This window comes from Oncorhynchus tshawytscha, linkage group LG05 (genome assembly GCF_018296145.1).
Source record: "Oncorhynchus tshawytscha isolate Ot180627B linkage group LG05, Otsh_v2.0, whole genome shotgun sequence".
Classification (NCBI taxonomy): domain Eukaryota; kingdom Metazoa; phylum Chordata; class Actinopteri; order Salmoniformes; family Salmonidae; genus Oncorhynchus; species Oncorhynchus tshawytscha.
In genome coordinates, this window is record NC_056433.1 from 34,220,299 (window position 1) to 34,234,304 (window position 14,006).

General features: G+C 42.6%; 1 protein-coding gene across 1 annotated transcript in view; it reads left to right on the top strand.

Annotated features, from left to right (window-relative positions):
* The first annotated feature begins 1,160 nt into the window (after positions 1–1,160).
* The window catches only part of LOC112251517 (kinesin-like protein KIF26B), a 31,244-nt gene continuing 18,398 nt past the window's right edge, over positions 1,161–14,006 (top strand). Inside the window, exons 1-7 of the mRNA XM_042322699.1 lie at positions 1,161–1,462; positions 1,675–2,034; positions 3,302–3,796; positions 6,520–6,608; positions 6,767–6,950; positions 11,304–11,531; positions 11,927–12,020. Coding sequence (XP_042178633.1) covers positions 1,400–1,462; positions 1,675–2,034; positions 3,302–3,796; positions 6,520–6,608; positions 6,767–6,950; positions 11,304–11,531; positions 11,927–12,020 — 1,513 coding nt within the window. The 5' untranslated portion in view covers positions 1,161–1,399. The remainder of the gene's footprint in view (positions 1,463–1,674; positions 2,035–3,301; positions 3,797–6,519; positions 6,609–6,766; positions 6,951–11,303; positions 11,532–11,926; positions 12,021–14,006) is intronic.

Genomic DNA, 14,006 nt, shown 5'->3' on the forward strand with positions numbered 1-14,006 from the left:
GGCTTATTGACACAAAAGTGTTGAAAAGAGGGACAAAGTACTGTTGTTTAAACTGATTTGCCTCATGATTTATCAACTCGTGCACAATTCATCTGTGGTTCAGTCTGGTCAACTGTAACCTACTGATAACAATCACAGTGAAATGTATGCGCTTCTCTAGGCTACATGCGTTTCTCTAGGCTGCCAGATCAGGGAAAACTCTGGGCCCCAGGAAAACAATTTGCCCCCCACTACTATGGGATCTGTGGTGCCACCTCTGAAATCTAAAACAAAAACAGACAAAGCAACACTCTTCTCCCCTATTTGACCTAGATAGTTAGTGTGTATGTATTGATATGTAGGCTATGTGGGCATTTTGTCATTTTATTTTAATTCGTGTAGTTCTGTCCTTGAGCTGTTCTTGTCTATTAATGTTCTGTATTATCTCATGTTTCATGTAAAGTGTGGACCCCAGGAAGAGTAGCTGCTGCTTTTGCAACAGCTAATGGGGATCCTAATAAAATACCAAATAGAATCAACATTTATAAAATTCAGTGGCGGGACTGGCCTTCCATACTATGGACTTTGTGCATTTTGGAGAACCCCCACTGCCCCTCAAACACACACACATTCAAATATCTGTCCATTTCCAGACATATATTGAATGTCAGGTTATTGGAGTAACATTTCCACAAGAACACAGTACAGTAAAATACGGTTTCCTACCATCTAAGAATTAGCAAGCAAAATGGATTTCATTATCAGTAATGACAGCATATTTCCTAACGAGAAGTCATCTGTGTGGGAGGTGGTGAGTGAGTATACATTTTCTCCAAAGATCAGAGAGAATCAATTCAACTTGTTCCCAGACACTCCCACCATAAAACCCACACTATGAACTTTCCGCACTCTGGTTCATGGAATGTCCTCAAGACACACTCACATAACTTCTCTTATAGCCAAGTTCACTATCATCCGAACAAGCATTGTGTTAGGCACAATCATATCCAAAAACCGCGAAGAAATACCCCAAATGGCCATATAATCAGAATATTTCACATGGCCTACAGACCATAAACTTGGTTTAAAAAAGATAGGTCGAATGCCACGTTTATAGTTTGCATTTCACTGCCTCCCTGTGGACAACGAGGGGAATGCACAAATAAATTAAATCAGTAGGATGCCTGCGCGCTCTCCCTCTTGATGCGCTCTGACATTACGCACGCCTTCATTCACACCGCCAATAGCTCAACATGACAAGACGCGCAAGTGCGGATACTTTACGGGGTTAGAATAATATAATTGCTTTATACTTTTCATTTTTAAACCGTGTAAAAAAAACAAACAAGGCCGAGTAAAGTAGACAGCATATCATTGTCTTTGGCTTTGTTCCGTTTTCCCTTCTCAACAACCTATTGCTATGGCATCTCTCACTCGAAGAGAGAAGGAGAGATGTCCCACAGCAGGGAACCGAAGGTATTGGGTAAGGGACGCTTGATTCAATATTACTTTTTCCACATTCAGTATTTATCTTAAATTGTTTAGATAGTGGGTTGCACAGTTCTAGTATCAACATATTATTTGATGACTCATAGGCTTTTAAAACATCAGTTTCAATTTATGTTATGATGATGTCATGGTTATTTTCTTCAGTTTGCAGTATATTAAGGTGCATGGTATTTGTACATTTCTCAGACAGATGCGCCTCAATGTAAATCATCCAGATTTTACTCTGAGACTGGGAGCGGTACAGTACTACACGAGGACTGTCAATCAACAGATCGCCCCTCTCCAGAGGGTGCAGGGTCCAACGCCGACCCTCATGGAGTTCCGTGGCCAAAAACGGATGTCCCATCCAGAGGGTCTCTGACGAGACCCTGCGCCGGAGGACCTGGGATTATCAGTGGATTTGACACTGTTAGACCCCCCATGGTGGGAAGTTGGAGCGTTCGGAAATCTGACGGAAAAGTTATTTGTGAGCATTGTACGGCGACTGTGGCTATACTAAAAATACACGCACGGAGCCTCGTCATTCCTCAATATATCTCATGCAAGGTAGGCTTATCACTTCTTCACTTTCTATGAAAATGTGTTTTATGCAGTAAACAGTAGCATGCTTTCATTGTCGTGATACAATATACTTTGGTGACAATTTAATGGGTTTGAATTGAAATGGTCAGAAAATGTGATTCAGCCACAGATTTGCAACATATTTTAGATGTTGTCACATATTTTAGCTGCCTTGACAAATCCAAATTGTCACTTACTTAGATGTTTTTCTCCAGATTGCATCTGATATGTAGCAGACATCAGTTCCTGTCATTGAGCTGACTCATAGGCTATCCCTAGAGTGAACTGATTCAGACTCATATTAATATTTTAACAAAGCAACTCATGTCCCCTTCAAACCTCATTACCAGAGGTACAACGAAAACATTTGCTTCACTCTCCTATGAGAGGAATATGAAATAGAACAGGACGTTTTAAAATGAACCACAGACCATTATGTGGAGATATTACCTCATTGTTCGGACGGAGACGGTCAGTAGAAATCTGATAATGGCTTCTTGTAGTGTATTGATTTCCAGACCAGGGCCATGATGAAATCTGGCCTGTTATGAATCCTAAAGAAAATACAGGTCTCTGACAGTCTGGTTCCAGACCTGTTTGTGCTGTTTAGCCACCTCTTACCCTCTTAGGAAAAAAAAGTGTTATGTACAGTAGATGCTAAAAGGGTTCTCCTCTGGGAACAGCCAAAGAACCCTTTTGGAACCTTTTTTTCTAAGACTGTGTGGTCATTATTTTGCCTGGTCCTAGATCAATTTGTCTCTTTGTTATGACAAACACACAACCCAAAGTTTGGCTACACAGCACAAACAGATCTATTACCAGGCTAGGTCTCAGATTTTGGCTTGGAGTTTGTTTGGGCACATCTGCATTTTTCTGGTTGACTTTGTTTTATGCAATATTGCAGTAGGCTGGGACTCAAAATGTGGGTCATTGACATTAGCAGCTTGCGGGAGAAAGGTTTTGGAATGGAAGTTCAGGGGCACAGAAACTAACATACAGTATGCTATGCCACCATCTCTGTCCTATGATAGATGCTATTATAATGATTGATTCTGGAAGTCGATATAGACCTACTTCTTACCATGCCACATTTTGATACATCATTTCCTCAATGACAGACTGTCATCAATGACAATTAATTATACATTTTTTTCCGCTTTTGTAATTCACTGTGATATTTGTTGTTTTTGTGATTACATTAGGCTCAATGCATAGAACCATACTGTACATTCCCTTTACATCCCCTCTGTAGGACTCCACCTTGTCAGCCTATCTCCACGACAACCTCCAAACCCACAGTGGTACCATAGACGTCTGGGCTGTGGAGGACGAGCAGGGTGGCTGTGACGTCTGTGGTGCCCACCTGAGCCAGCTGAAGCAGGAGGCCATCCACCTGATCCTAGCCAGGGAGGAGCGTGCCAAGTGGGCCGCTCCATCTCCCGCCAAGCCCCTTCCTGGATCCACCTCCACCAAAGCAGCACCATCTAGCCCCCACCTCTCACGCTCTGCCAGGACCCATAGTTCCTCTGCCAAGCCCTCCCCTGGACCTCGATCCACCACTTCCACAGCACCATCTAGCCCCCGCCTCTCAGGCTTCACCAGGAGTCAAAGCCCCCAGAAGACCCACCCTAGGAGGATCCTGAAGCCCACCCCAGCTGAGATGGAGAGATGGGTTGAGGAGCAGCAGCACCTGGCCTCCTCCATATCAATGTCCAGCAATAATGGAGTCACCATCTTTCCCTGCCAGGTACTGTACATCTAAAAACCTACAGGTTGCATATCACAATATTGCCTTGATATCACAATAGCTATCGTTATTATGGAGTCTAATGGAAGCGACGTGAACAATATCAGGATAATATCATGAGTCATGACACATCCCCTAGCAGGTGCTGTACATCTAAAAGAGGAATGGAGAGAGGACAGAGGAATGGAGAGGAAAGGAGCACAGAGGAGGGAAGGGGAGAGGGGAGGAGTGGAGTGGATGCTCTCATAGAGGATGTTGTCACTGTCGGAATTGATTGACTCCGTCCGATCTGCCCCAATTAGATCCTGAGAAGTGTACATTTGCAACCTTATCGCTAATGGAGGGAATTGGGTTGTGATTTATTTTCCGTCATAAAACAGCCAGTCAAAAAGCAGGCGGCGCGATGATCAATAGCCTGGTCATATTTAACGACTGGTGAAATATGCATAGTGCAGTATTGTAACCCTCACAGGGCTAGGTGGTAAATACAGCCGGGACGAAAGTGGATGGATGGAAGCATTTAAGGAGCCTTAAGTAGGCTACAGTAGCTTGTTCAGCCATAGGGCTCCTACCATAGGGCTTTGGTCAAAAGTAGTGCACTATATAGGGAATAGGGCACCATTTGGGAATCTACCTATATCTCCTTCAGTGCATTGTGGCTAATGAAGTGAAGTGGTCTCTGGTCTGTCAGTTCCTGATAGTGGAGTGGCTGTCTGGCTGAGGACTAGCCTGATCACAGATCAGTTATGGTTGGCATAACAATGACCATAGGAGTTAGCTGTATGCAACACAAACAGATCTCGTACCAGGTTAGCTGCCATAGTCTATTAGACAATATGCAAAGCAGAGCATATTATACCGGCGTAAGTTTGTTATTAGGAAGGTTTCCATCCAATTGGTGACAGATTTTCATGTGAATATTCTGAAATCCGCATGAAAGAAAATGTGCACATTTTCCCCAACAGTGGTGAGTTTCCACAAAACGGATAAAAATCTGTGCGTGATGACGTAGTGCACACAAAATGTACTTTTTCGCTTACGTTTATATGTACTGAATAAAAATCTGAAGTTCATGGTTTTTCCATCACATTTTCAACTCTACTGTTTTGTCACCAAACTGTTGCATTTAAATAGCGAATGTGCCAACTCATATCATGCACTTTCACCGCCCCGCATCATCTCTTATTTCATCTGTAGCCTAATAAACTGCATGCTTTCCTGATTGAGTTATAGTGGGAGGACCACACCCTGTGTCATTGCGTGACTCCAAATTGACTTTGATGTGATGGTTATTATATCAATATTTGCGCATAAAGGTGTTTCCACCACTATTTCACCCATAATTCATTTTACAGGCACAAAAAGATCCCACGTCGAACAAAATGACCTGACAGCATTTAGAAAATTGGACTTCCTGTTTCCCTCACAGCTGTCATGATTCTTTTTTATAAGGCATGACTTTACTCACATAAAAGCTGTGGATGGAAACGTGACTATTGATGTGTTTTCATGTGACTTTCCACTTGGAGGAAGCAGAGCAAATGTTAGTCAAAGCTAGGTGACCTCATGCTAATGGTAATGGGAGTGTTTACACCATTCCAGTTTGAGATAGATGAGAGGACGAGGAGAGGGAAGGAGAGAGGGGGGGTAAGACAAAAGAGAAAGAGAGAGCGAGAGAGAAGGGGGTAGAGAGAGACAGAGTGGGGGGGGTTGAGAGAGACAGAGTGGGGGGTAGAGAGAGAGAGGGAGAGAAAAATAGCAAGAGAAAGAGAGATCTTCAGGGTGTGGGGGACAGGGAGTTCAGAGTTAGAAAGGTAGAGGTAGAATTGAACTTTACCCCATGCCCCCTAAACCCATCTCATTCCAGATATTAGTCATGCCCCAAGGTGCCTCATGGCTCTAATTGGCATTACATGGCTGGATATTTCCTGTGGCAGTAGCAATAGAGGGAGGGGAACAGGGTTGTTATCTTGCCCTAAAAAGCTGAAACATTGATGAGACAGTAGAGCCGCAGAGGGGGCCACTATAAAACAGGACTCTGGCTGTCGCTTTCGCTCGCGGCCAAGCTCTTTGACTTCATTTCAGCAGATGTACAGAGTAGGGAGTAGGCCAAAGCTTACACACACACACACACACACACACACACACACACACACACACACACACACACACACACACACACACACACACACACACACACACACACACACACACACACACACACACACTAGGGCTGGAGGGAAGGGAAAGCAGGGTTGGGTTGAAGAGTCAGACTCTTCACGTGCATCCTCGAGGGTATGTGGTGTGGAATAGTCAGATGCAGCACGGTCACAGTAGGTTTAGTCTCTGAGTCTGATTGTCTGAGTCATGTCTCCGTTAAACCTTGGAGCTATGTGTCCCATGTGTGACTACTAGTCTATATGTAGAGCTATATGACGAATGTCCCATTTACCTAATGTGCTTTCATCCTAATGCCCCACATCCACAGGTTAACAATTGATTCTTCTCTTGGGTTGCGTTCCAAATGGCATCTATTCCCTGGGCTATATTACGATGTGCTGTTGGCAACTCTCTTATCATTGCCAAGCTGTACTTTGGCATGACATTGAACGAACACAAAGAGGAGTTGGCTAATAGCCAAAACAGACTGGACCCCCAGGCTATGGATATTCTAATAAAGTTGAAGTATTATCTCCTAAGATAATCAGTCTACTTCTCTCCAGTTTTCAGAGGAGTTCTCAGAGGGACCGAATGAGACTGTGGCTGCCCAGAGCAGTCCAATGGCTCCTGCAATTTTGTCCTTTCTGGTCAGGTATGTGTAAAACTAGTCAGTTAGATGTCTACTGAGTAGACATGGGCTCCTGCAGGTTGTTCTTTACTGATGATTAATAAAAAGTCTTAAATAATCATTCAGAAGTTGAGGATGTACCTACTGTGTTTTTGAAATGTCCACATCCTATCTTTCCACAGGGCAGCCCAGAAACTGAGCCTGACGTCGAGGAGGAAGAGCCAAATGTCCGCCCCCTCTCCCGTGTCTCCTCTCCCCCATTACAACACCTGCTACAGGGGCATCATCCAGAGGTCTCCACCCACAGTCCCCACCTGCCTCCTTCAAGCTGCCAACCAACTCAAAGACGCACCCAACTTTGGCAAGGTAACCAGCTGTACTCAGTTGTTCACCTCGGTCTTGACCAATCAGATCGTTCATTTAAAATATAATTTTTCCTCATTGACTTAACCTGACTACACTGAACAAAAATATAAACGCCACATGCAACTATTTTATTTAGTTAAAGCATATAAGGAAATGAGTCAATTGATATAAATTAAATAGGCTCTAATCTATGGATTTCACATGACTGGGAATACAGATATACATCTGTTGTTCACAGACACCTTAAAAAAGGTAGGGACGTGGATCAGAAAACCAGTCCGTTTCTGGTGCTTCCCCCATTTGCCTCATGCAGCGTGACACATCTCCTTCACATAGAGTTGATCAGACTGTTGATTGTGGCCTGAGGAATGTTGTCCCACTCTTTCATGGCTGTGCGAAGTTGCTGAATATTGGCGGGAACTGGAACACGCTGTCGTACACGTTGATCCAGCGCATCCCAAATATTCTCAATGTGTGAAATGTCTGGTGAGTGTGCAGGCTATGGAAGAACTGGGACATTTTCAGCTTCCAGGAATTGTGTACAAATCCTTGCGACAAGGGGCTGTGCACTATCATGCTGAAACATGAGGTGATGGCGGCAGATGAATGGCACGACAATGGGCCTCAGGATCTCGTCACTGTACCTCTGTGCATTCAAATGACCATTGATAAAATGCAATTGTGTTTGTTGTCCGTAGCTTATGCCTGCCCATACCATAACTCCACCGCCACCATGGGGCACTCTGATCACGATGTTAACGTCAGCAAATTGCTTGCCCACCTGATCAGGTCAAGACCCTGGTGAGGACGACGAGAATGCAGATGAGCTCCCCTGATGGTTTCTGACAGTTTATGCAGAAATTCTTCAGTTGTGGAAACCCACATTTTAATCAGATGTCTGGGTGGCTGTTCTCACACGATCCCGCAGGTGAAGAAGCCAGATGTGTAGGTCTTGGGCTGGCATTGTCACACATGGTCTGTGGTTCTGAGGCTGGTTGGATGTACTGCCAAATTCTCTAAAACAACGTTGGAGGCGGCTTATGGTAGAGAAATTAACAAATAATTTTCTCGTAACAGCTCTGGTGGACATTACCATATTAACTGCACGCTCCCTCAAAACTTGAGACATCTGTGGCATTGTGTTGTGTGTCAAAACCGCACATTTTAGTGTGGTCTTTTATTGTCCCCAGCATAAGGTACACCTGTGTAATGATCATGCTGTTTAATCAGCTTCTTGATTAAACAGTCATGTGGATGGATGATCGTAGCAAAGGAGAAATGCTCACTAACAGGGATGTAAACAAATTTGTGCACAACATTTAAGAGTATTAAGCTTTTTGTGCATATGGAACATTTCTGGGATCTTTTATTTCAGCTCATGAAACATGGGACCAACACTTAACATGTTGCGTTTATATTTTTGTTTGGTATAAATACATGTTTAAATAAATGTTTTAATACATGTTTTATTAAATAAATAAATCGTTCTCCCACATATACTTTTTTTATGTGATTCCAGAGTCATTAAGCAAGTGAGAGTGGTTGTGTCGAGGAGTGAAGAAGATCCTATATCGCCACTCATAATACCTACCCCCATCTTTATGAAATGCTATAATGTGGTGTTAATGTCCTTTCTGTTTCTGCCCTCCCCCTCTGGGGTATACTGTAGACGAAATCAATATGGCTGCCCTCGTGCTTCACAGATGATGGTCTAGAGTTACAGATAACAGGCCTCCATCCCATCCCTCCATTCCACCTGCACTCAGCCCAGAACAACTCAGGGAGAACCTATTTTTTTCCTCTCTCTGTCTCTCTCGCTCTTTCACCCCTCTCCCTTTCTCTCTCCGGTTATCCTTCCCACATTCTCTCTCTATGGCTTCTTGAATAATTCAGCCCCATAAATATACGGTGACACAAGCTCAATAGCATACAGTCAGGGTAGGAGTTACATATCAAGACTTCCTCCAACAGATAGCAGACAGACTAGCTACCATCACTTGCTTTTATTATGATTCATCATCATAATCAAGGCTGATGGATTATGTTCACGGTTGGGTAGGTCACTTTCTAAATGTAATCAGTGACAGTTACAAGTTACCTGTCCAAAATTGTTATCAGTAACATAGCTTTTGGAATACCCAAAGTAACGTAAACGGATTACTTTCATTTACTTTTAGATTACTTTCCTATAAGAGGCATTAGAAGAAGACAAAAATTAATATTAAGAATTGAATGACATCTACTACAAGATAAGTCAATGTTAGAGTTTACATAGCTGGCCAGAAATGGATGTTAGGTTATGTAGGCTTCTAACCCATTGCTTTCTACTTCAATACAGATAATACAATGATTAAGCTATATTTTTACATTAAAATCTAAAGTCTGTCAGATTTACAGTCATTCCAATTAATTATATTCTTGATCTTCAAGAAAAGGATTTGTAAATATGGAAATGTAGATTAGTTACATTTTTTAACCTGACCATAACCCCAAAAGAAAGGATTTATTACCCAACTCAGTAATGTAGTCAGATTACTTTCCGTTACCTTTGGATTACTTTCCCCGTAAGAGGCAGTAGAAGAAAACAAAAAGGATCTATCAAACACATGCGGTATGTCATCATAGTGAGGTTAGACTCGCTCAGATGGAACAAACTTCAGTTCAGTTGGGTTTATTAAGCATAAGTACATGGTTAATTGGCTTCATCTTGGTGGTTCTGTGACATTCTTACCCTTCAGATGTGCGGAGTCAGACCTCAGAGAACTAAGTTAAGTGGCTGTTGAGGTCTTAGCTAACTTAACATAAAACCTCTCAGAGCCTTTAAATCCACTGTATTTCTAGTAGAGCTAAGTTAATATCTGAACAGCAGAAATCTGTTCATGTGGCGTTCCTACTCGGGATATATAGGATGTAGCCACATGAATTAATAATAATTTATCATTGATTAGATTTATATAGTGCTTTTACAGACAATTTAACAGCATACAATTACATAGACTCATTACACTGAATTATAGGATTTCAATGCTTTATAGTACAGGGTAAACTGTGTAGCCTATAATAACAGCTATAATAACAGCTACTACAGTTACTGTATATCCTCTCTCTAGCACTAGTCTGTGAGTGTTTAAGTCAGAGTGGCAGACAGTGTGCTTTGATCTGTACAAGTTTTCCTCTACATTCCTCTTCTCTTGTAACTAAGTTGGTGTAAAAGAGACACCATCTCACAGGGGTGAACAGCAGAATGCTGCCTTTTTCTCACTCTTTACCAGTGACGTTTGAAGTCTCTCCTCAGTTGCCTAGCTGTGCGATATCCCTACTCCGTTTAGCTTAACGTCTTCGTACACCTATTCCAAAGGAAACATATAAATAGCAGGGGATAGAAGCGAATAGAATCAGGAACGCTGGGAAACTCCTAGGGTTTAATACGACTGCTGTGTCTGTCGTTTCCAACCTCCTTTAAAAGAACGAGAGCATCCTGCCTGTGACCCATATTGACAGCTGCTTTGACTATTCTACAATCACATCTGATGCATTTAGATATTATTGTTTTGGATTTTGATTGTTTAATAATGCATGGATTTTCATACTTTCCTTCTTGGTTCTATCAGTTTTATTTTGTGTATAAAAAATGCTTTTACTGTTGTTTTTCCCCCATATGGAATATTTAAATACTCTTTTAGCTTCCACTAAACCTTTTAGTAAATGCTCTTTTTATGGATTTCTATGTAGATCTTGTCTTCGACCTGGACCATTTATCGTAAAAATTAGACCAAACCTTTTTTTAAATAGAAGATTCAAGTCGGATAATGAAGATTCAAGTTAGGACTTTACAATAACTTCAAGTGAAGACTGGGGGTCAGCCAGATGAACAGAAATACTCAGGGACCTCCTCCATATAGCCTAACTCTCGCACACATTCACACTTTCACATGCACACACTTTCACATGCACACCCACGTTAAACATGAACTGATCGTGATTGCTGATCAGTTCATTTGTATATTTGTAATTAGTAGGATAATCTGTTTTAACAAACCTTTATTATATTTGTACTTATGTATTGTATATTGTTTGTTTGTGGTGTGGTTTTCATATAAACCCTTGGGCTTCCAACCACACCTGCACACTGTAAAAAAAAGACGTTTTTATCTGTATTGTTGTCTATCACCTGTTTTCTTTGGTGCAAATAACAAACAAAAAAAATATAAAAGACATTTGACATAACTTCAAGCATTACGGTATAATTTCCCTTACCTACCTACTCAACACCTGTTCATCCCAGTTCCCAAGAGCCCCCCTGAAAAAAAACATGATCACATCTTCACCACCAGCTTTCTTCTCTCCACACAGGTCAAAGTGGTGCTGCGAGTCTGCCCCTCTCCCACCGTGCCCCCTTCCCAACCCCAGCCACCCATTCTTAGGGTGGACCCAGCCAAGAAAAGGGTCACCTTTATTGATCCTACCACCAACCACAATCAACAGCCACACTCCAACTCCACGCCGACACACGCTGGGGAAGCCAAGGGCCACTCTAAGACATATGTCTTTGACGCAGCCTTCCCCCTAGAGTCAACCCAGGTCAGTGGGTACAGTACAGTACGGTTGGTTTGTTATCTCTGTCTGATGACCTGAAAACTGATGGGACTTAAAATGCCGTTTCCAGACAGCCATCGCTATATCGAGCGCTGTTATCTTAGCCTTCCAGCCTCTTTCCTTTCCCAGCTGTGTGTGTTAGTGTTGTTTGATGGATCAGACACAGTCAGCCATTTCATTCAATCATGCCCCTCCACTTAAGTGTTATTTGCGTTTTAAACAGCTGGATGAATGCTAAGGTGGATGGATGGATTCACCCTCTTTTTCTCCTTTTTTCACCCTATTTTTCTCCTTTTTTCACCCTCTTTTTCTCATTTTTCACCCTATTTTTCTCCTTTTTTCACCCTATTTTTCGATCCCTCCTTTATCTTCTCTGCTAGGCGGAGGTGTGTGTAGGTATTTTGCCTGACGTCATCCGTTCTGTGGTCAACGGGGCAGACGGATGTATTCTGTGTTTTGGACATGGTGAAGCGGGTAAGTAATGAACAAAACTGCATAAACCAGCATAAATTTCAAACTGGTCCATGGTCTTTAAAAAAAAAAAAGTTTTACTTTTATTTAACTAGGCAAGTCAGTTAAGAACAAATTCTTATTTACGATGACAGCCTAGGAATGGTGGGTTAACTGCCTTGTTCAGGGACAGAATGACAGACGTTTACCTTGTCAGCTTGGGGTTTCAATCTAGCAACCTTTCTAGCAACTCTGAACTCATGAAGGGCTGCAGTGGCTCCCAGGTGTGGGTACCTACACACGCAGTCAAAGCTGGCCCTAGCCTTTTGAGGGCCCTAAGTGAAATGTTTTCTCTCCTCTTGACAGTGGAGAGAAACACGTCTTGCCATTAGGCAGAGAGAAGATTGAGGATTTTATTATAATTGCATGCAATTCTAATGATCTAGCCATGAAGTGTAAAAATGTAATTTTACAACTGATTTCCTACAATTCTTAACATTTTGCTGAAGGGTGGAGATAAATGTTTGCAATATTTAATACTATATCTGAGTGAGAGTGACAAAAATATATATGATTACTACAAGTTTAGATAGCTGGCTAGACTAATTTACCAATATTAAACATGTTAGCTGACATTGCTAATTGAGTGACTGTCAGTGACTGACATAACACGATTTTGAAATTGCACCTTGTGTGTATTCTACTAGTCTAACTCTCAAAAATATATATCTGCAGGCCTGCAAAGGTTGCCTATCCCTGCTCTAGCTGGTCAAACTGGTCTTACCAAGCCCATCATTATCGTATTTTGCAGTTGATTCTTAGAATTGTTTATTTCAATATCAGTTTTGTTTGTTGTATTTTTGCATGTACATTGATTGATTAATGAATCTTATGCCACACAAAGATGTATTTATTTTTTTAATCATTGTTCTAAACTAATCCAATCTGTTCGTTGTACTTATTGCACCTGTTACTGAAATGGTTGTTCCAGTTTAGATTGTTTAGTTAGTCTTATTTATTCATCTTTCTAACCCTGGCAGTCATTCTGAATCCAGATTGTGGGTGAATAAAAGTTCCAGTTGTTGGAGAGCCCCACTCTGGCTGAATTTTAATTGGAATTTAATATCACTTTCCAAGCCAGCATATGTTGCTCAGCCTACAAAAACGTAGCGAAGACAGCGAAGACTGGTCACCAACGAAAACACAGCTAAGGCTGGTCACCAGCAAAAACACAGCAGAGGCTGGGAACAACGAAAACACAGTGAGAGCACCGGTAGAAACACAGCGAAGGCATCGACAGAAACACAGCGAAGGCATCGACAGAAACACAGCGAAGGCACCGGTAGAAACACAGCGAAGGCACCGGTAGAAACACAGCGAAGGCATCGACAGAAACACAGCGAAGGCATCGACAGAAACACAGCGAAGGCGTCGACAGAAACACAGCGAAGGCATCGACAGAAACACAGCGAAGGCGTCGACAGAAACACAGCGAAGGCATCGACAGAAACACAGCGAAGGCATCGACAGAAACACAGCGAAGGCATCGACAGAAACACAGCGAAGGCGTCGACAGAAACACAGCGAAGGCATCGACAGAAACACAGCGAAGGCATCGACAGAAACACAGCGAAGGCGTCGAAGAAACACAGCGACAGGCGTCGACAGAAACACAGCGAAGGCGTCGACAGAAACACAGCGAAGGCATCGACAGAAACACAGCGAAGGCATCGACAGAAACACAGCGAAGGCATCGGAAACACAGCGAAGGCGTCGACAGAAACACAGCGAAGGCGTCGACAGAAACACAGCGACAGCGTCGACAGAAACACAGCGAAGGCGTCGGTAGAAACACAGCGAAGGCGTCGACAGAAACACAGCGAAGGCGTCGACAGAAACACAGCGACGGCATCGGCAGAAACACAGCGAAGGCACCGGCAAAAACACTGTGATTGCTGGTCACCACAAAAAACATAGCGAATGCACCAGCAACAACACAGCGAAGGCACC